The 23,928-nt window shown below is 36.6% G+C and overlaps 1 protein-coding gene across 4 annotated transcripts in view; it reads left to right on the forward strand.

Annotated features, from left to right (window-relative positions):
- Nucleotides 1-23,928, forward strand: part of LOC150097073 (vesicle-associated membrane protein-associated protein A-like) — a 215,386-nt gene that overhangs the window by 56,942 nt on the left and 134,516 nt on the right. For all 4 annotated transcript variants that reach the window (XM_090408602.1, XM_090408603.1, XM_090408604.1 and 1 more), the window contains exon 3: nucleotides 19,362-19,471. In XM_090408602.1, the coding sequence (XP_090264728.1) occupies nucleotides 19,362-19,471 (110 nt within the window). The remainder of the gene's footprint in view (nucleotides 1-19,361; nucleotides 19,472-23,928) is intronic.

Genomic DNA, 23,928 nt, shown 5'->3' on the forward strand with positions numbered 1-23,928 from the left:
AGTCTGGACTTACAGGGAACATGCTACCAGTACTAAACACAGAGTTCATTGGAACAAGACAACAGTTTTTCATAAAAGTCATCTCCTCATAGAACAACTGTCCTAATGTAAACAGATCTGATGGTCTACATCTCGCCCCTTTGTGGGAGATGGTACTTTTTAAATCAACTAATCTATCCTAAGTTTATTTTGTCTAAATATATACAAGCAGCCCTTGGTTTACTCCTCAGTTCCATTCCTGAAAAAACAGGCGTAAAACGAACCCAATTTTAATTGGAGGTATGAAGTATATGTAACATTATTATATTTAAAGCTTTGATAATACATACATATATATTTGTTAAAATAAAATTATTAATAATGAAAACAAAACAAAATTATATACAAAAAATATGAAACTTCGAAAAGATATTACATATTTCTATGTTGAAGTTTCTGGTTTCGGATCACCTGCATTTTTTTAAAAAAAGTATCCAGTGTTAACTGCCTAGATTTTCTTCCTTTAAGGAGTTCAGTGTAAGGTCGAATAGATGCGATTACACTCCTTTTTACGTTTGCACTCTGTCCCCAATCGTGGTCATTTCGCAGAGTTCATCAGTCAATGTCTCTATGCTTGCAAGGATACGCTGTAAATCGGCCATTTTCATATCTCTCAGAGGACCTTCTTCGTTTTCTTTCTCCTCCTTTGGATGTTGACTTAATTATTTGGCTAATTCTTTAAATCTTCATTGGAAAGCGGTTTATCATGGCTCTCTAAGACTTCTGTCACATTTTCAGTTGTAATATCATACAATCCCCCCCCTCTCGTGCAAGCTTGGTAACATCTTCAATAACATTCTCCTCTTGCTCTAATTCCTCGAAGTCGTGCATAAATGCTGGAAGAAGTTTTCGCCATGCTCCTTTTAAACATTTTGCTGACACATCGTTCCAAGTTGCGTTGATGTTGTTAATGTCCTTCAAAATATAGAATGACCACCAATTGTCTTTAATAGTTTTTCCTGAAGTGTCCAAAACTCTTACCATTTCCATAAATGGTATACGGAGGTAATAGGCTTTGAAGATTGATATAATCCCCTGATCCATTAGTTGCAAAAGCAATGTTGTGTTTGGGAGCATGTAAACAACCTTGACATCCAATGGTGTTCTTACTTCAGCAAGGTTTTGAGGATGTCCAGGGGCATTATCTGAGAGAAGCAATGCCTTGGCTGGCAAATCATTTTCTTTACAGAAGCAAAGCACGGTAGGACAAAAATAATTTGTGTACCAATCTATAAAAACGTCTTGTGTAACTCGAGCTTTCTTATTCCATTTCCAATAGACTGGCAGCATGGCATTTAGACCCTTGAAGGTGCGTGGTGTCTGTGAATGGTACACCAACATTGGTTTAAGCTTCAAAGTTCTGGAGACATTTGCACTCAACAAAAGTGTGTGTATCTTTTGCAGCTTTAAAACCTGGAGTGGATCGTTCTTCACAGGAAATGAAGGTGCGTGATGGCAATTTTTTACAGTAGAGCCCAGTCTCATTAACATTAAAAATGAGATTAGGAGGATAACTTCCTTGGTCTACACAGTCTTGAAATTCTTTAGGAAAAGCAGCCGCTGCCGCAACATCTGCACTTGCCACCTCACCACATAATATGACTTGAAAGTTTATTTTTCACTTGGTTAGAGTATAATAAAATTAGTTTAATCCTTTATCCAAGTGTGAGCAAACAAAGTTTGCGCCTGAAGTATCTTCAGGACTAGGGTAAGGTGATACAACAACCCAGGGCAACTCGTTGCAAAGGTGGAGAAAGCTACCAACACTCCTATCTCAGTATCTCCTATAATGCAAAACACATCTCTATGCGGATATGTCTAATGTTATGCATTAAGGGAAGGGCCACTGGGAGCAACCTTGGCTCCCACTGAAGAGACCTCAATAAAGGTCGAAACTAGTCTGGGTAGTGGCCCTTCCCTTAATGCATAACATTAGACATATCCGCATGGAGATGTGTTTTGCATTATAGGAGATACTGAGATAGGAGTGTTGGTAGCTTTCTCCACCTTTGCAACGAGTTGCCCTGGGTTGTTGTATCACCTTACCCTAGTCCTGAAGATACTTCAGGCGCAAACTTTGTTTGCTCACACTTGGATAAAGGATTAAACTAATTTTATTATACACATAATATGACACTAGGAGGATGGCACTTCATTCGAGACTTAAATCTCATGAACCAACCTTTGCTTCCTAAAAATGTTTCTTTGCCTCCATCTGTCTTTTTAAGATCCTCAAAAATTGTTTTTTGCTTTCTCAGTTATAACAGCCTGCATCAGAGGAATGTTTTTCTGATTCAAGTCACCCACCCATAATGATAATAATTTTTTCATTTTTCATAATTGTTACTACAATTATGAAAAATGCAGACTGTTTTATTCTATCTGCATTTTTCATAATTGTAGTAACAGTCGATGGAGGTAAGTTCATACTTCTACAGACATTAGCACGTGTCTGCCCAGCTTCCATTCTTCGAATCACCTCCATCTTCTTTTCAAGTGTGATCGATTTCCACACCTTCTTAACACCAAGTTCTGCTCATTTTTCTACGCTTCTATTATCAGACATGGTATGTAATTACGTACTTTATCAATTTAAATACGTATGTACGTAAATAAAATTAAATAGAACAATTAGGAAGATTCAACATTATAACTAGGTTTGATACATATATGTCGTAGTAGCTCGGTAAACACTCAAACACTAGAGTGCCTGCTAGCGTCATTTCTCAGTCAACCACACTACAGTAAGAAAGCACGCGCAGGCAACTGGCATTATTGTGAATTGGCATAAATTGAACCGGCGTAAACTGAGGGCTGCCTGTATAATTTTTTTTTTAATAAGTTAGGAATTTATTGAATTTTTTTTAGTTATCTTACATCAGCTACTTGGGTGGCACTAGAATTCTCTTTTAATGTTTAATTGCCATTCTGTGATCTTGTACTTATGATACCTAAGTGAAATTCTACGTTAATAAAGCTTTTTACATGAGTTTTCTTCCAGTTCTATAATTATTTTCAATATTCTATCCTGCTGTATGTCATTATTGAAATGGACAACTATTACGTAAGTTGGTACAAATGGGAATGGATATGAAGCTAGTGGCATGGATAGGGGGAGGGGACAATGTGGACATACAGATATATCGAAGAATAGTATATGATGTAATGGAATCTGGGAGCATGGGAGTAACTAGTAAAATTCCTCAAGAAACTGTACTAGGGCCACTAATTTGTATATTAATGATAATATATACAGCAATCCCTTGATTAATGCATCCCGATTAGTGCATCCTTTTTTTTCGATATCCAAATTTGATTAATGCACTATACATCTTAAAAATAAATGTTACAGATTTTAAAAATTTTTGATCTATACATTTTTTATGGCTAAATATTTTATAAAATCACTCACCAGGGTGAAATAATTTAGTTACTGATTTCAAACATTTTACAAAGTTATTTTTTAATGGCATACTACGCTATTTCCATGTACGCTCTGTTCCAAATTTACTGCCAAAATTTATGTCGTGATCTAATCAGCAAAATGCTATGTAAAGCAGATTGCTGATCATATCTCGTGCAATTGTTTTCCTTATTTTTTTATTTTAAATTATTTTCCTAACCTTTAATCATAAGTAAAGAATTAGTGAGCAAAAAATAGAAGTGTTAAAATGATTCGAAAAGTAATCCGATTGGAGGAAAAATTTGAAATAATAATAAAAAAATAGTATAAAAATAATAAAAAATAAAGAACAAAGCAAGTCCAGAACAAAGATAGGACAAGAACACAAAAATGGGTGAATCAACTGCTGAATACAAAGAGAAAGGTAAGACTGCTTCAAGTTCATCCACTGCACTTGAAGTTCATCATACATGCACTGAAAATCAAAGTATTATAATGATTGAATTAGAGACTTCTTTTTACATGTATCGAAGATTGTAATCAAAAACGGATCCCATTAAACACTGGCTTTATTAAATCAAAAGTCTCTTTGTAACCTGGAAAAAAGGGCTATCAATGATGGAAAAGAAGAAGAATTCCATGTTAGTGCTGGGTGATTTGAGCGTTTCAAAAAGAGAAATAGCCTATCACAGGCAAAGCTGCAAGTGCAGATAAGGAGATATTATTATTATCTGAGACCTCCAGGGAGTCAAGGACTCATCGAGGGAGGCTGTAAATTACCCAACCCGGCTATCATATCTTCCCTTAAATTCATTTACACTAGATGCACTCACTACCCCTAAGGGCAAATTATTCCACTCACTCACTCACTGCTCTCTGAGAGAAAAACCTAGCTCTTACCCCTTTCTTGACTGAGAACAGCTTTAACTTCCATGGATGCCCCTGTGTTCTCTCCCTGCCTTCCATATAACGAAAAATTTCATCATCTGAAATGCTATAACACCCATTCAAAAGTTTATCGACCTCTATCATATCACCCCTCTTTCTCCTGTTAACCAGAGTCTGTAATCCACATACTTGCAATCTGTCCTCATAATCTAAATCCCATAATCCGGTTATAATCTTTGTAACTCTTCTTTGCACCCTTTCCACAGCTTCTTTCCCCTTGGAACCTAGGTGACCAAATCTGAGCACAGTAATCCAAGTGTGGTCTTATCAAAGCCTTATAAAGAGGCAAAATTACTTCCTTATCCTTACATGTCAAAGTTCGCTTCAGCATAGAAATTATCCTCTGAGTTGTATTTGCAACTTTTGCTATGTGACTTTTGAACTTTAAATTCTTTCCACCAATACACCAAGATCCCTTGCCTCTTCAGTTTCTTGTAGCATAACCCCACTAATATAATATGCCGCTGGATCTCTAATCACGCCAAAGCGCATAACTTTACACTTAACATTAAACTGATAGCCATTTTCATTTGCCCAGATTTCTAGTCTATTCAAATCATTTTGTAATTGCTGAATATCAGTAGCATCCCTGATTGGCCTACCTATCTTTGCATCATCAGCAAACAATTGCAAATCTGATGATAGACCCTGCTTGAAGTCATTAATGTATAGATTGAACAATAATGGCCTAAGGACTAAACTCTGAGGTACACCACTGGTTACCTTAAATATGGCAGATTCACACCCACTGTATACCACTTTTTGATATCTGTCCGTTAATCATTCCCTGATCCAAATCAATAGATTATGTTCCAATCCCATATTCTCCAGTTTATGCAACAGCCTATCATGTGGTATCCTATCAAATGCCTTAGAAAAATCCATTATTATAGTGTATCCATTTCCTTTATCCAACTCGGCCGTAACAGTGTTATAAAATATGAGCAAATTGCTAAAACATGACCTTCCTTTAGTAAACCTATGCTGTTCCCTGCAGAGTATGGAATGATTGTCTACCCATTTCAGTATGCGAGTTCTTACTAACTTCTCTAAAATCTTCACTACCACACCAGAAATACTGATAGGTCGGTAGTTAGACACATCAGTTTTTGCGCCACCCTTGTGCAATGGAACTATATTACATTCCTTCCATTCCTGTGGTATCATTCCTGAGCTGAGACTCAAGTTATTCAAAGGTGTAAAAGGTCTAGCTAATTCAGCTGAACATTCCTTTAACAAACAGGCAGATATTCCATCTGTCCCTATTGACAAATTCTTATCCAGCTTATGCAAAAGCTCTTCAACCTCATTTTCATGAACCTCTAACTCTTCATTCAATGTAGCAGTAGCACTGGGCACCATACTGCATACACCTAGCTGATATATCTTAGCATAGTGAGCACTCATTAACTGAACAATCTCCTTAGTTTCCAACACTCGTGTACCATCTGCATTCAATAAAGTTATTCTTCCACATTCATTCTTTCTTTCTTTTGCTTGCGGCATAACAATAGAATTCTTTTGGATTGCCTTTAGCTTGCATGGCCAATTTCTTTTCATACTCCGTTTTAGCTTTTCTCACAATACTCGTTACTTTTCTGGCCTGAGCTTTATATATTTCATAACTCTTCTCATTCTTATTCTCACAATATTCTTTCCACATCATCTTCTTCTTGTGGATTCCTAGCTTAATAAGACTGCACATCCATTTCACACCCAACCTATTTACTTTTCGAACACTAGGGATACATTCAGATACTGCCTCATTCAAGTACTTTTTCAAAGATTCCCATGCATTGCTGACATTTTTTCCATTCAGTAACTAATATCATGGGACCAAAGATAGTATTCTTCTAAGTCGATCATAATTTCCAGCTTTGTAGTTCAGCATGTAGCCTGTTTTAATCGGAACTTCAATACAAGTAGATACTTCCCAAAAGAACAGCATGATCACTGTCACCAATTGGTGGTAAAATAGCTATGTTCTTGACAGAGATCCCTTCTGATGCTATGAGCAAATCCAACACTCTTTGACCTTGAGTTCCTTCTTTCACATGCTGCTTGAGAAAGTTATCCTGCAACAATTCAATAAATTCCTGTTCTTTCTGATCATGAGATTTCTCTTCTACCCAATCAATGTTTGGAAAATTAAAGTCACCCATAACGATCATTTGCTCGATACCCATAAGGCTAAATTGGCGATGCATTTCTTCGTCCCCCACCATATATTTCATTCTGTTAACCTCCACTTCACACCAAATAGACTCAAACTCATCGCTACATGGGACATTGTTACCATCATTGTTTTCTTGTATTTCTACCCTAACTGGACTTAAGTCATCTGATATCATTAGTAGCACTCCTCCTCTCCTATCATTCCTAAAAATAGTATATCCGTCACATTAGATCCTACTTACCATATTTGATTCTGATAGTCAGGTTTCACTAATGCCAACAATCTTAGGTCACATCGTATTCAATAAAGCAACAAACTCAACCCCTTTGTTTCTAATGCTCCTGGCATTTGTGTATAGACATAATACCAAGTCCCTACACTGCACCAAAACCTGGTTTGAGAGAAAATTTAAAGAGTCTTGTGAAATGCTCAAACACAACCCAAATCTCAACAAAAATGATGGCCTCACCATTTCAAGAATATGGAGGACCCATCTACAACCTGTATAACATCCTAAACTAGCATTAGAAAAAATTCCCACTACAAGAATACAACCTGGTGACCTGGTGAAGTGTTTAGAACATTCAATAGCAACTGAAAGAAATCATTTTGTAACTATCCAGAATATTAATACATGAGGACTCTAACAGTTTATTGTAGTTGCATTTATCTATTTATAATATATATATATACAGGGTGTTCGGGATAAATTTGACAGTTTCGTAAGGAAAAAGAAAATCTTCTTTGTATCTATTAAATTTAATGAATTGACAAAAAAACATTACAGGCAGAGTTAATTACAATACTATCAACAAGATTTACTCAAAATAACCACCATTGGCATCGATCACAGCTTCAATTCTGCTTCGGAACCTCGAACAAGCTGATGCTACAGTCTCCCTGGGAAGGGCCGCAAAAACTGTTTTAATTTTATCCATTAACTGGGCTTTTGTATTACTGGAAGTGCGATTGGTGTCTTTTTCAACTGCGCCCCATACAAAATAATCCATGGGGTTAAGGTCTGGGGAGTTTGGAGGCCAAACATTTGGACTGGTGAAGTCGTAGAAATTTTCAGACAACCATTTTTGACTTTTCCCAGAGGTGTGGCAAGGGGCCGAATCCTGCTGCCATACATACGGCCTACCATTGGCTACCCTTGTTATCCAGGGCTTGACTACAGTTAGCAACTCCACGAACAAAGCCCGAATTCCAATGCCAGGGTTCTTCAACACCTGTTCCTGCAGATTTGCGAGGAATTCTGCTGTACGAACGCAATCAGATCGTCTGCTAGGGATCTTTCTTCTTGCTACATCCTCGTAGTCACCATTGCAAGTCTCTAGTTCATGCCTGATTGTTTTTACTGTATTCAGGGAGCATTGGGCAGCAGTCGTAATATCCTTATTTTGATGGCGGGCACGAATCATCATGATACAAGTTATTCTCTTCCATGATTCAGGTGGGTTCCAGCTATCCATCCTTTCTGACATCTTGTATATGAATGAAGAAGGGTACAAACTTTTAAATGAAGAGAAGTGTGTGTTAATACATGTAACTTACGGAAAAATATAATTAATTATAAATATGTCAAATTTATCCCGAACACCCTGTATATATATATATATATATATATATATATTTTTTTTTTTTTTTTGGTTTTCTTTTCTATCACTAGAGATCAGGCTAGAAAAAAGATTTATTAACTATGTAGATTTAGTTTACTGGTATAGAAAGCATGAGCATGTAGCTTGGTTCTGTATACAGTTGTATTCTTCTGATGAGGACCTCGATATAGAGGTCGAAACGTCAAGTTTTATTTTATTTGTAATTAATAAAATAATCTGTCCAACACGTGTGTTTTTGAGTCCCTAAATCTACAAATATGAGTGCTGATCACCATGTAACCCTAAAAGAAAGAATCATCATCATAATCCATGGAGATGTGACCCACAAGCAGTGCAGCCTCTACAGTAAGCTGAAGATACGTGTTTCTTTGTTAACGAATTGACTAGCCTTTTTGAAACGATGTAGAGACAGCAACATAATTCCAAAGCGCTCCGTATTTATGCCTGTTGGAAAAAGCCTTGTTACGAGAACAAATCCACGAGGCACCTAAAAATCTAGCATCCACCCAAACCAAAGTTCTGCAACTTAAATTTGAATTATCTGACTACGTTATTCCAGAAATTTGGGAGATTCTAGATAGGATCACTGACGACTCGGCCAAGCACTCACTACTGAAAAATAAAGAAAAACTAATAATGAAATTTCAAGCCCTACAACAACAGAAAAGCACAAGATCATCAAGACGCCATTACGAAAGGAACAGCCAACCGCAAACTGACTTCATAAGGAGCAACCAATCGCCCACAAACAATGTTAGGAGCCACCAACCACCATCGGATCAATGCTCAGTTATCAACCTATCAAACCACATTCTCACCGAAGGTGAACTCTCGCTGCTAAAGAAAGGTTTGAACTATGCCATTGCTCTGAGGTCAGTAAACAAGCTTGATATCGTGTATCATATCAAGAGAGGTTTAAGATCCCTCCCCACCATTCTGGCTGATAAAATACGAATGGAAACATCGTGTATACTAAATTCTAACAAAAAACTAAACACCAACATAAACAAAACCGAAAATCTAGCCCTTAAATCCTTAAAAAATAACCAAGATATTATAATAACGAAAGCCGATAAAGGCAATTCCACTGTCCTGTTAGACCGTACGACATACATCGAAAAAATGAACCAGTTAATATCGGACCATAACACCTACCAAAAGGTTAACTACAACCCCACAAAACGTAACAAAAAGAAAACAACTGAATTAATCAAATCCGTCCACACATGGCCCAAAGAAACGACAAAAAAATTAATACCTCAGTATGCCCGTGCGCCCAGAATTTATGGCCTGCCAAAAATACACAAATCTGGCACACCACTTCGCTTGATCGTTGAAGGAATTGACAGCCCAAATTATCACTTAGCAAAAAAATTAGCTGCCACACTCAAGGAATTGGTAGGTCAGTCCCCTTCCTACATAAAAAATACACAACATTTCATCAGTAAAATCAAAAACATTACACTCACCGACCAAGATTTATTAGTCAGCTTTGACATAACTTCCCTTTTCACCAATGTCCCAATCAATGACACGATCTTGCTCCTACAGAACATATTTCCACATGACATCACGGCCCTTTTTGCCCACATACTTCGCTCCGGATATTTCGTATGGCAAAACAATTTTTACCTTCAAAAAGAAGGTACAGCCATGGGCTCACCACTTTCTCCCTCAATAGCTAACTTTTATATGGAAGACTTTGAGCAACGTGCTCTAGAGACAGCATGTCTAAAGCCCAAAATTTGGCTCAGATACATCGACGATATTTTCGCCATTTGGCCCCACGGCCGCGAAGCTCTAAATACATTCCTTAGCCACCTAAAAAAACAACACAAACGTATCCAATTCACCATTGAAATGGAAAAAAACGACTCTCTTCCTTTCCTAGACACACTTATCACACGTCTTCCCTCTGGCTGTCTCTCCTTCTCAGTTTACCGCAAACCTACACACACAGGCCAATACATACACAAAAATTCTTACCACCACCCAACACAAAAATTAGGTGTCATAAGCACCCTTAAACACAGAGCCCTAACTATTGTTCGAATGAACAGGCTCTAAACCAAGAATACAAAATCATCAACCAAACATTTATCAAAAATGGATACAATAAAAAAACTATTCACAAGATCCTCCATAAAGATACCAGTAAGAACAAAAATGTTTTCAAGAATGCTATTGCCATTCTTTGTGTTAGAGGCATTTCTGAAAAAATAGACAGAACACTTCGCAAATACAACATTAAAACCACCTTTAAACCCCCAAATAAGCTAAGACACCTACTCAGTTCCTCTAAAGATCCTTTTCCACACCTAGCACACCCAGGGGTATACAAAATACACTGCACATGTAACATACCATACATAGGAGAAACAGGGCGAACTATCCCAATCAGACAAGACGAACACAAACGACACATTAAATACCTCCACTTTGGTAAAAGAGGCCTTTCTGACCATGCACTCCAAACATACCATAGAATTGACTGGAAAAATACCAAGTCCCTACACCGCACCAAAACCTGGTTTGAGAGAAAATTTAAAGAGTCTTGTGAAATGCTCAAACACAACCCAAATCTCAACAAAAATGATGGCCTCACCATTTCAAGAATATGGAGGACCCATCTACAACCTGTATAACATCCTAAACTAGCATTAGAAAAAAATTCCCACTACAAGAAGACAACCTGGTGACCTGGTGAAGTGTTTAGAACATTCAATAGCAACTGAAAGAAATTATTTTGTAACTATCCAGAATATTAATACATGAGGACTCTAACAGTTTATTGTAGTTGCATTTATCTATTTATAATATATATATATATATATATATTTTGGTTTTCTTTTCTATCACTAGAGGTCAGGCTAGAAAAAAGATTTATTAACTACGTAGATTTAGCTTACTGGTATAGAAAGCATGAGCATGTAGCTTGGTTCTGTATACAGTTGTATTCTTCCGATGATGACCTCGATATAGAGGTCGAAACGTCAAGTTTTATTTTATTTGTAATTAATAAAATAATCTGTTCAACACGTGTGTTTTTGAGTCCCTAAATCTACAAATATGAGTGTGTATAGACATAATAAATTACTACGTAGCCTATTCTTATAATTAGTTATGCAATGTATTTGGTCTTGTTCTAGAATTTTCTCTTTTCCCTTCCCAGACATACATAAAAGGTCCGAACCCAAAGCATATTTTTCCACTCCTACGCTACATACATAACCATGTTCAAAGGCATTTATATCTTTATCACATTTGTACCATAGCTGAACTTTCACTCACATTTTTCCCATTCCTCCCTTGATACCAATAAGTAATTTTTCCAGGCTTCTGATGCCAAATGAATTCAAGTGCAGGCCATCATTCTTATACAAATCTTTTCCGCCATCAAACACACCCCAACATGTCTAAAACAATTTTTAAAACAATCTAAAGTAATTTTTCCAGGCTTCTGATGCCAAATGAATTCAAGTGCAGGCCATCATTCTTATACAAATCTTTTCCGCCATCAAACACACCCCAACATGTCTAAAAACTCACATCCGTATCTTCTACATAGCCTGCGCATGAAATCATTTGCTATCATAACTCTCCTTCTTAACTCAGTACTATCATATCTAGGTAGTAATCCTACAATTTTTGCTCTCTCACATTTCTTTCTCGCTTCTTCCAACAGACCTTTCATATCTTCTCTCACACTATGTTTGTCACCACTTAAATTATTAGTATCTACCAGCACTACCATTTCTTTTGCATTTCTTTTTTGGTTTTCAGTTACCTTTGTCATATTTTTAATTTTCGCTCTCGGGAAACTAAAAGTGGTGACTCCCTCGGCAAGCGCAAATTTTAAAATTCATAGATATTAACTGACTTACCTTGTTGTTATTAATATTTTGATTACCGAGTTCAGTATTTTCCTGGCTGTTCTTGTTCTCATCTTTTTTCTTATCCTGTCGAAGTTTAAACAAACGTTTTTCTACGTTTTCTAATTCCCTGGTGGATTTCCTAATAATTTCTTTTAACTGAGCTATTTCTAATGTCAATGTATCCTCAGATAAATTATTATCATCACTGCAGTAGTGTTTTTGTTCAGGACAAACGCTCTCCTTAGTAGCAACTTTAGCTTTAGTCACTGCCTTGTTACGACGAGTTTTTGGCGTCATTTTTAATAGTAGTAAAAACGAATAATTTTTCTGAAATTATGTTATAAAACACTTTAGTACAATAACTACAATAATATACTAAAATAGACAATTACATATAAGAAAATACTTAATAAATCATCAAAAATCACAAATCTTTCAGGAGCTCTCTGACAGTACATCTTTTCACCTGCTAGCCTCGACACCGATAGCATGATTTTATGACAGTATAATTTCCACATTCGACAAAATATCCAGAGATTTTGAAGAAAATTGCGTAAGAAGGGGACTGTTGTGATCAACACATATTTAATGTTGATGAAATCGGCCTTTTTTTTTTGGAAATGAATGCCTTCCAAGACTTTTCTAGCCAAATCAGAGAAATCTCAGCCTGGTTATAAAGTCGCAAAGTCGAATGAAATTACTGCTAGCAATCTGCGAGCCATTTGGAAGCACATTCTTCCACATTATGCAAATGATTTTAGAGGCTTTTCAAATAAATGTAAGTTAATTAAATCTCATTCTGAGAAGTTGAGCGATTCCGACCTGCTAAATTTAGATGCACAGCGGGAAGATCCTGAAGAATATGAAGAAAATTTAATCACTGACAAGTCCAAAGAGGTTTCACAGAAACAATTTGAAAATATTTTTCGTACATTCGAAGTTTTTAAGCAGCAATGCTTAGAGACTGACCTTGTGAAAAGAGAACCAGTAAAATTTGCAGAAGAGGCCATAGGACCATATCGTCACTTGAATGAAAAAAAGAAACAGAATGCCTGCCAAACTATGTTAGCTCAATTCTTTGTTAAGAAGCAGAATAATAAATTTATATTCTGAATATGTTTTATTGTCTTTTAGCTTCATGGTTTTCCTTTAACTAGGCCCTGAGACATATCCTAATTCTTTTATAAAAAAAAACTAAGGGTTAAAAAAGAAATCTGAGGAACGAATTATACATTTTCCCATAGGTTATTATATTCGATTAATGTACCTGTTTTAAAGAATGCATTAATTGAGGGATTGCTGCATATATATATATATATATATATATAGAGAGAGAGAGAGAGAGAGAGAGACAGAGATCCTGCAAGATGAATTTAAGTAAGTTGGCATTCTGGGCGAAGGATAATGATTATCAGTTTAATGTTGCACAGTGTTAGATTGTGATAGTGGAAATTTATGTATTCCTATCTTATCACAGTCTAACATGCTTTTCCAAACAAAAGAATGAGATAAATACAATAAATTGCCTCTAAGTGTAGAAAAAGTATTATGTATACATAAATCAAGTGTGTTCTGTTATGAAAAGGTTAAATAAGTATATATTTTGTGCCATTCACGAACGTGGTTAATTTAATTTTGAAAGTGTAAAACATTAGCAGAGCATTATAAAATATGTATAAAAGAATTATAAAATGTAAGCACAAATTCAACAGTTGGGGGGGGGGGGGAGTCAAGTACAAAGGTTACGCAAGGGAGCAGCTCGCCCCAAGTAAACAACGTGACGTCAGCGTACGTGCGATAGCGGGGGAGAAATGTGGACGCCATGACGTAGTAGCACGTGTGAATTGGCTGGACATCGAAAGGGGCGAGAATCGCCGAGAAGAATAAGGGAAATATAAGGATCATGTGACCCTGTAACAAGGCTTTTGTTCCTGGATTTTACTGGATGTGTTCGTCTCTCGTGGTGGCAGAGGGTGCGAGTGCCCTCGATGTCGGACGGCTCCCGATAGGCAGCTACGGCCTTGGCGGCCATATTCTATATTAATGCGAACCTATGCGGGATATTTAAAGGGTATATTTTGGCCACGTCTGCAGAGTTAATAGGTATCATTAAGTACTGTCCTGAGATGACCTCTTGGTTGTTAATATTAATAATCTAATAGCGCTAAGTGGCGCAGCGAAACAAATAAATTTCTTGGCGTTTTACGAGAGGTAAATCTCAGGCACTCTGATACTCTGGTACTGCCTCGTTCTCGAGGAAATTCCATTGTCCCTCAGAGGTACCACGTGCTACCCGATAGAGTGTATTACGGAGACATAGCATAAAAGGTTAAAAATAGTTGTGATAAGGAAGAAAGCGACACAACATAAATAGTGGTAGGATATTGGTAGAATAAGGTTAAGATAGAAAAAGGTTTAGGTTAGAAAAGATTGAATAAAATACAACCATTGTACAATAAAAAAACAAGAATTCAATACAACAACAGTACACAATAAGGTTATGAACTTTGGGTTGAAAAGGTTACATATTGTTGAAATTGAAAGTTTTTTTTTTTCACTTGGTTATACTATAAATTAAAGATGCCAAGAAATTATATTCTTGGTTTAATCCTTCATCCAAGTGTAACCAAAGTTTGCACATGAAGTAACTTTACAATTCGACTACTTGTATATGGCTAATGACTTCACATCCCTTGCCTTAGTATTCCATAATGCAAAGCGCATAGCATTATACATGTCTGTAAGGATATGCATTATGGGAAGGGTCACTACTCACACTAGTTTCAACCTTTATTGAGGTGTCTCATCAGTGGGAGCCAGATCTAGAAGTGATAACAAAATTGAAGTAATGCAGAAGTCATATTTCTATATATAAGTAGTAAACAAGTGTCGCACCTTATTACTAAAATACTCTCGATTAGAGATAATAAAGTGTGACACCTTTTGACTACTTTTATATGGAAATATGACTTCTGCATTATTTCGACCTTGGTATCACTTCTGGATCAGGCTCCCACTGATGACACCTCAATAAAGGTCAAAAGCAGTCTGGGTAGTGGCCTTTCCCTAATATATGTGCTTGGCATTAAGGGATACTAAGGCAATTAATGTGAAGTTACTTCACATGCTAACTTTGTTTGCTTACATTTGGATAAAGGATTAAACCAAGAATATAATTTCTTGTCATCTTTAATTTAAGGGTTACATTTTGTGTATCACATTGATTGTACTGGATTGCAGAAATTGATGTTGCTAATGGTGTATGTACAGAGTTGAATTTCAGAGGGCATATTACAGAAGTTGGTAAAATAGTGCAAAAGATTATTTGGGTTTGAAAAAAACACTAACAAGTAAAGATAGGGTGGTTATTATTCCTGGATTTCTTGGAAATTGTTTGGAGCTATTGGAGAGGATTCAGAGATGAGTGACCAAGCACCAGCTTGGTCATCTGAAATTTTCCCTATGCAGATAGATTGAAGTTTAATTGATAGGCAGAAAAAAGGGCACATGATAGAAACTTAAGACACTAAAGGGATTCTATAATATTTTCGCAAAATAAAATATTCAATATATGATGGAGTGAGAACGAGAGGTCATGTTAGAAGTTGTGTAAGAGTGTAGTTAGTAAGGAGGTGTGGATTAGACTTTTTTGGTTGAAGAAGAGTGATTGAGTGGAATCCATTGCCACAAGTATATCTGGAAAGCTTAGGTGTCTTTGATTATTCATAATAGCACTTCATAGTATAAACAGCACCAAAAGAGGAAAAAATACGTGTATTAAACTTATTAAATATGTTGCTAGTTTTCTACCCAGTATCTTCAGAGCACAGTTATAAATCTGACAAACACATAGCACTGAACTAAGTGAAAGAAAAGAGTGCATTCACAATTAAAACAAAACTAGTGGTTAGGTTATTGGAGAAGCTGGTGAGAACTAGGATCCAGAATTGATTTGACAACAATGGCATTATCTTTGATGGACAGCATGGATTTGCTAAAGGGAGGGCATGTTTTAGTTTCTACTTATTACAATAAGGTGATGGCTTCCTTGGACAGAGGAGAGGGATTCACTATACTTAGATTTTGCAAAGGCTTTTGATAGATTACCCATGATAAGTTGATAGTCAAACTAGAACGGGTGGGTTTGATATTAGATTGCATTGGATCAGAGACTGGCTATCTGATAAGTATCAGTAAGTTGTGTATTCGGGAGCAATATCCCAGAAGAGGAAAGTCACTGGTGGTGTGCCTCAGGGGTCTGTTTTAGGGCCATTGCTGTTCAATCTTTATGTTAATGATATTGGTGAAGATTTGGATGCAGATATTGTTTGCAGATGATGCAAAGTTGAGATGAACTATGAAGAGTAGAGAAGAAGATGTGGCCTTACAAGAAGACTTGAATAGATTGAGGGCATGGGGATGTGAGTTCAATGTTGCAGAATGTAAGGTTTTAAAATTTGGGAAACAAAGATGGGATGTAGAATTTATGCTTAGTGGGGATATATTGTTGGAGGTGGAGGAAATAAGAGATGTTGGGGAGATAGTGTATAAGGATCTGAAATTTAGAGGATACATTGCCAAAATTGTGAGGACAACACAAAGAATTCTGGGAATGATGCGGAGAACACTGACTTGTAGAAGTAAGATTCTTGTTTCATTGTATAGGGCTTTGGTTACCCATGGACTACTGTGCACAGATTTGGTCACCTGGTTTTCAAAAGGAGGATGAGATGTTGGAAAGGATCCAGAGATGACTTACCAAGGTAGTTTCTGATCTCTGCAATGTCGAATATGAGGAAAGGTTGGAGAAGATGCAATTTGCGGAGTCTAGTGGATATGATGAAAGGGGGGGGGTTGATATGATAGAGACCTACAAGTTAGTAAGGAGTTGTTATAGGATCAATGTTGGAGAAGTTTTATGGCAAATGGTGGGAGATCAGGGGAGAACCAGAGGACATCCCTGGAAGCTGTATAAGGAGTGTGTGAGCAGGAGAGTGAGAAGCAGGTTTTTTGCATGCAGAGTTATGAATGATTGGAATGCTTTGTCTGAGAGTGTGGTGTCTGCAGAGAATTTGAGCAATTTTAAGATGCAGTATGACAAAAGGACTTCCTTGATGAGTCTTTGATTCCATGGGGGGTCTTGATGATAATTACGTAGCACCCTCCATGGGCCAGATAATCGTGAGGCTATCGTCTCAAAATAAGTCTGCCAGATCTTTGGCAAATAATTGCACAATCATACTTGTTGGGATTGGAAGAGGGCTGCAGGTTTTTGAATCCTGCCATGGTGCTGGATGTTTGTGATAGTCTGTGGAGATACTAGTGGTGGTGGTGTAGTTGCAGTTAGTTGTAGTTGGATTGAGTGGTGGAGACAGAGAGCTGTAGAATAGGTGCCCTTCCTTGATGAGCTCTTGGAGGTGTCATGTAATAATAATAAAAATGATTATAAGAATGCTCTCAGACTTACAAAGACTTCTATGTAGTATTGATGTTTCCTCCATCTAATCCTGTGAGAAGTATCCAAATCATAGTCTGCCAATCCCGACTTGACATACAGATGATTGTAGATGTGATTTTTTTTTTGTTTTTCGAGGTGGGTGTTAACTTATCTACCAGTCTGTCCAAAATAGCCTGAACTGCGGGCATGAGAAACTTTATACACTTCAGGCTGTGCAAGAGTTGATTGTAGGAGAATGGATAAAAGTAGCTGAATGAGAGGTTTTAAATTGGCATGGAGATCATATTTGTAGAAAACTTTGGCTATTTTTTCTGATATATATACTTAATATGTAGGATGGGAATGGTTTTGCTGTGATCCTGTGTGTTGTCTGCAGGAGAAATGAGGTGCCTGCAACATTTTTGTCTATTTTACAGAGGCTATTGGCATTGGTTATTAAAGTGTTGCAAAGGCTCTTGAGCTCACTTTCAGGAGCTGTGTCATTTGAATAAACAGCCCTGACTTAGTGTTTTGAGGATGTCATATTGTTGGGAAGAGTGGTGTTTGATTGCTCATATAAATACCTTCTTGTATGAGTTGATTTCCTGTAAATGGAAAAAAATAATGAGTCATTAGGAAGTCATGTCACTAATGTATCTAAAAATGGGAGACAATTATTACAATTGTATGGTGAAGTTTATTTTAGGATGTTGTCTGTTAAGATGTGTTGAAAGTGTATTCACTGTATTTGGACCATGAGGCCAAAATGCAAACACATCATCAACATTTCACAGTCACACTGTTGGTATAAGTGGCAGTATTGAGTGCTTGGTTTTCAAGATGTTCCATATCGAAGTTAGCTGGGGGGGGAACTCACTGCAGTTTCATCCAACTGGTGGTATATGTTTCCTTTCTATAAGAAATAACATGAATATATGATAAATCTGAATAATTCAGTTTTTTAAAGGGAAAAATGTGGCTTAATTGAGATCAAGGGTCTCCATCAAATGTACATTAGTGAAGTAATATCAAAACTGACCATGATATCAATTCTGATGATGTCAGAATCTCTTAAAGTTAGATTTATTTTATATTAATGTTTTAAAGTGTGGAAAATTTTTAATAGATCAGGGAGGGTGAGAAAGTGATTTGGATAAATAGCCAGTTTGTAGATTAGGCTGTCTCTGCTGTCTACTATTGGATTAAGGGATATTTAGGTTTATGAATTTTAGGGACACTGTACATCCAGGATGGTTTGCCAAATAAGTTTTAAACATTCTGGTAATCTCTTTAGGTCATGATACAACTTTTTTTTTTTTTAATGCTTTATATGCTTTTGTCTTTTGGGATTTTGTAGGATCTCAATCTATAATCTGATAAATAACAGAGTTCTTAAGGAGATTACTCTTTTTTTTTTCTTTTTTTTTTTAACTCAGGAAACTGTACTTTACTTTTGGAACCTGACATTGGAGTTGCTTGATCAATAAACTTGGAACTGAGTAGCCATGTACTGGATTAAACATACTTACTTTCTTTATATTTTTTGCTCATTCACCAACCAGTGCATGAGCAAAGGGAGTAGGAGTAAAGTTTTTGTGAAGATGGCGTAGAGATAATGAGTTTTATGGTATGAAGGCTTCTACAATGTGTTCTGAGGACTCATGGAGGGTTGATGATGGTAATTATGCTGGTCACATATGACATGAGTTTGTTAATATTTAGATGCCTTGAAATAAACTAATCTTTGTATAAACATTTTTGTTTTTCAATATAGTTTACACTCAGAATTAACAAATTAAAAATAATCTTTTATATACTTTGTTTTGTTAACCGTGTAATATATTTGACAATTTTTATGCAGTAATGCTACAGCCACAACCAGTTGAATATGATCAGGATGAAAAGAATAAACACAAATTCATGGTTCAGACAATATTTGTTCCAGATGGTGACATTAACCAAGATGCTCTGGTAAGTAATTTGATGAAAACCATTCAATTTCCATGGAAATATTTCCAACAAAAAAAAAAAATAATAATAATAAATAATAATAATTTTGAAATATGAATAAACAACTACCTGGCCTTCTTTTCTAGTTATGCATTCCATTGTGCATCATACTCAAATGAATAAATGCTTGCAACTTAATATTAACATCAGACTCAAAGAGGTTAAGACTCATCGCAGGAGATCCATACTCTCATGCAAAAATATTATCAAACCATTATGATTTTTTTTTTTTCATGAGCACTCACCATATTCTCAGGCAATGCATTCCACTGACCACCCACTGTCATGCAAAGAACCTGCTCCTCAGTCCTTTGCTAACACTCTCCATATACTGATTTCAGGGATGATCTCTTGTAATATTTTTGTCTTCCTCTACTCGATGAAAAATCTCCTTCACATTAATCTGCTAACAATCTATCACTAACTTATACATACTCAATCATATCCCCTTTCCTTTTATTCATGAGGCCCTACATTTCCATATTTTATAGATTGACACTGACTTAGTGAATCTTTTTTAATGTTTCCTCATTTCCTTGAAAACCAGTAGACCAGATCTATGCACTGTAATCTATATGTAGTCTGATCAAGGTTGGAACATAATCTTCTTCTGCATGTTTAAAAGTCTTCCTCATCATTGTCATAATCTATTGCGTTGTTTTCAAATATTAATGATGTGACCTCTAAATTTCAAGTCTCTGTCCACATCACTCTCAGATCTCTCATCTCTTCCATCTCCTTCAAAATTTCCCAATTAATTATATACTCTATATCTCATTCAGAAAGCAAAGCACTGTGTAAAACTAGCTAAACAAAAATCATGGTAAGACTTTTAGTAAGAACACAGAAAATAAATATCAAGAAGGTGGCAAAATATTCTATGTTATTGAAAAAGCTTAGAAACGGAGGAAAAAGTACTGTAAAGAGAATCAGACATGGAAAAGATAGACTTCAATTGGGTTTATATAGGTCAAATTTATTTGAAACTAAGTAAGAAATACCGACAAGTTTTGCCAACTTAGCTATTTGGCTTCTTCAGGGTAAAAAAATAATAGATACAGAACAACTTAAACACTAAAACTGTTCATGAAGGAAAGAACCAAATACAATTGTATTTTTTACAAAAACAGAAAAACGTGTACATCACATACATGGAGCGTGTATGATGTCAACTATTGTTATGCAGGAACATTCTGCATAACAATAACTGTAATTAGCAGCAAGATGTGGAGAGGATCCAGAGACGAGTGACCAAGATGATAGTAGGTCTATGGAATGAACCTTATGAGAACAGGTTTGAAGATTTGTGGGTTGCAGAAATTGGTTGATAGGTGGAAAAAGGGTGATATGATTGAGATTCAAATTACTGAAGGGTTTCTATAAGATTAATTCAGAATATTTTTTGAGAATAGGACTGGTGGTGAGAGGACTAGGGGCTATACATGGAAGCTGGGCAAGAGTGTGGTTAGCAAGGGTGTTAGAGCTAGGTTTTTTACTTGGAGAGTGGTGAATGACTGGAATAAGCTGCCAGAGTCTGTTGTGGGTCTATGACTGTAAATGAGTTCAAGGCGAAGTATGATAGATACTGTGTGAATAGTTGTTCTTGAATACTCGAATAGTTGTTCTTGACATGATGTTAGGGCCTCCCTCGATGAGTCTATGGATTCCTTGGAGTTGCCTGTAATAATAATAAGATTTAACTCTGACATGCTTAAAGATCTTATGAGAGTCTTCCAAATATAGGTGGAATTAATCCTTGTTTCTATTTAGGCTGTGTTTAGAACAGATAAATGTTATGGCTTCTTTTATGATACGGGAGCGGAAGTCTTCCTCTAAGTAAGGCATGGAGCTTTTGTCCCATTCTGTGGTATGGTTTGTACTGGAGAAATGAAGTATTAACCCCGAATTGTCTTTTTTTTTAATCATTAGGAATCAGACATGATAAAGGTGACATGAAAACTGAAGATAAAGATATTCTAGATGTCTAAATTAAATAAGCATTTCCAGCATGGTGGTGGTAGAAAACTCCAAAATGGAATTCAGTCAAGAATACATATTTGAAGTAGAAAAAGTCATCAAAAAGCTGAAATGTGGAAAGACAGCTGGAGTAGATGAAATTCAACCAGAAATGCTCAAATATGGAGGTATAAAAGTTTGCAATGGATTCACTACATAATTTAGAGAGTCTGGTCAGAAGGTCGAATTATGGATGATTGGAATAGACTTCTCTTAGTACCATCTGTAAAATGGGTAATAAAACGGAATGTTCCTGGTAAGATTTATGCAAGTATACTTGAAAAGCAGCTAAGAAAAATTGTAGAAAGGAAACTTGGTGAAGAATAAGCTGGATTCATGCAAAATAGAGGTTATCAGGATCGAATTTTCATATGAAGACAAATAGTTGAGAAACCTTGGGAATATAACAAGGATTTGTATAATAAATTTAGTTTAATCCTTTATCCAAGTGTGAGCAAACAAAGTTTGCTCCTGAAAGTATCTTCAGGACTGGGGTAAGGTGGTACAACACCAGGACAACTCGTTGCAAAGGTGGAGCAAGCTACCAACTCTCCTATCTCAGTATCTCCTATAATGCAAAACACATCTCCTTGCAGATATGTCTAATGTTATGCATGAAGGGAAGGGCCACTGCCCAGACTAGTTTCGACCTTTATTGAGGTCTCTTCAGTGGGAGCCAGACCCAAGTGGAGATGGAGATATCGGGCAGAAGCATTAGCAGGTCATCTCTACCTATAGGAATTGCCAGTTGGTGTGCCACCCTTTTTTTTTATTTTTTTTAATAATTTACTCTGGATTTAGAGAAAGATGTTGAAAGTTTATTTTTCACTTGGTTAGAGTATAATAAATTTAGTTTAATCCTTTATCCAAGTGTGAGCAAACAAAGTTAGCGCCTGAAAGTATCTTCAGGACTGGGTTAAGGTGGTACAACACCAGGCAACTTGTTGCAAAGGTGGAGCAAGCTAACATCACTCCTATCTCGGTATCTCCCATAATGCAAAACACATCTCCTTGCGGATATGTATAATGTTATGCATTAAGGGAAGGGCCAATACCCAGACTAGTTTTGACCTTTATTGAGGTCTCTTCAGTGGGAGCCAGGCCCAAGTGGAGATAACAGGCAGAAGCATTAGCAACGTCATCTCTACCTATAGGAGTTGCCAAACGGTGTGCCACCTTTTTATTAAATTACTCTGGATTTAGAGAAAGCTGTTGAAAGTTTATTTTTCACTTGGTTAGAATATAATAAATTTAGTTTCATCCTTTATCCAAGTGTGAGCAAACAAAGTTTGCGCCTGAAAGTATCTTCAGGACTGGGGTAAGGTGGTACAACACTGGGAAACTCGTTGCAAAGGTGGAGCAAGCTAACCTTCCCTTAATGCATAATATTATACATATCTGCAAGGAGATGTGTTTTGCATTATGGGAGATACTGAGATAGGAGTGATATTAGCTTGCTCCACCATTGCAACGAGTTGCCCGGTGTTGTACCACCTTACCCCAGTCCTGAAGATACTTTCAGGCGCAAACTTTGTTTGCTCACACTTGGATAAAGGATTAAATTAAATTTATTATAGTCTAACCAAGTGAAAGATAAACTTTCAACATGACTGGAACTGTAGAACTGCTTTGGCTATCTGTTGAACTTTGGAGTAGAGCTTTTCTCTCGGTTTATTGTCAATTTTCTGTAGAGCAGCAGCAATAGTTGGACAAGAATAGATATAGGCAGGTGTTAGTTCAACTCCTGGACAGTTCTTGCATGTTTCATAGCTCCTACTACTGTCTGGCTGAATTTTCATGCCTTTAAAATGTTCCATCCTTAGTCTGGTGCGATTGTGGTTATTTCTCTTTCATTAATTTCACTGATTTCATTCTTCTTCTTGAGTTTGTTTTACCTATCTTATTTTGGTGACAGAGTTAAAATCAGTTAGTGATAGTGGTGTGATTTTTGAGGTAAACATCTTGCTTCTTTGGCTAGACTGTCTGTTCTTTCATTGCCTTCAGTATTTACATGGGCTGGTATCCATTGCAGTATACAGTTCTTATTTTTCAAATTTAGCATTGTTAGTTGTTCAAGGTGAGGGACTTCAGATACTTAGGTTCAACAGTGGAAGAAGATGGAGGGGCTGAGAAGGAAGTGGGTTGTAGGATACAAGAGGGTTGGAGGAACTGGAGAGAGAGAGATGGCTGGAGTGCTACATGATAAGAGGGTGCCAATCAATCTGAAAGGCAAAATCTGTAGGACAGTAGTGAGGCCAGCTATGACGTATGCTATGGAAACTGTGGCCATGAGAAAAAATAACATCAGCAGGATGGAGGTAGCAGAGATGAGAGTGCTTAGGTGGATGTGTAGTGTGACCAGAAAGGATCGTCTGAGAAATTTACTGTGTGAGGAGAACAGT

This window comes from Typopeltis vanoorti, chromosome 18, assembly GCF_054136105.1.
Source record: "Typopeltis vanoorti isolate ZY-2024b chromosome 18, IOZ_Tvanoo_1.0, whole genome shotgun sequence".
In the NCBI taxonomy this organism is placed as follows: domain Eukaryota; kingdom Metazoa; phylum Arthropoda; class Arachnida; order Uropygi; family Thelyphonidae; genus Typopeltis; species Typopeltis vanoorti.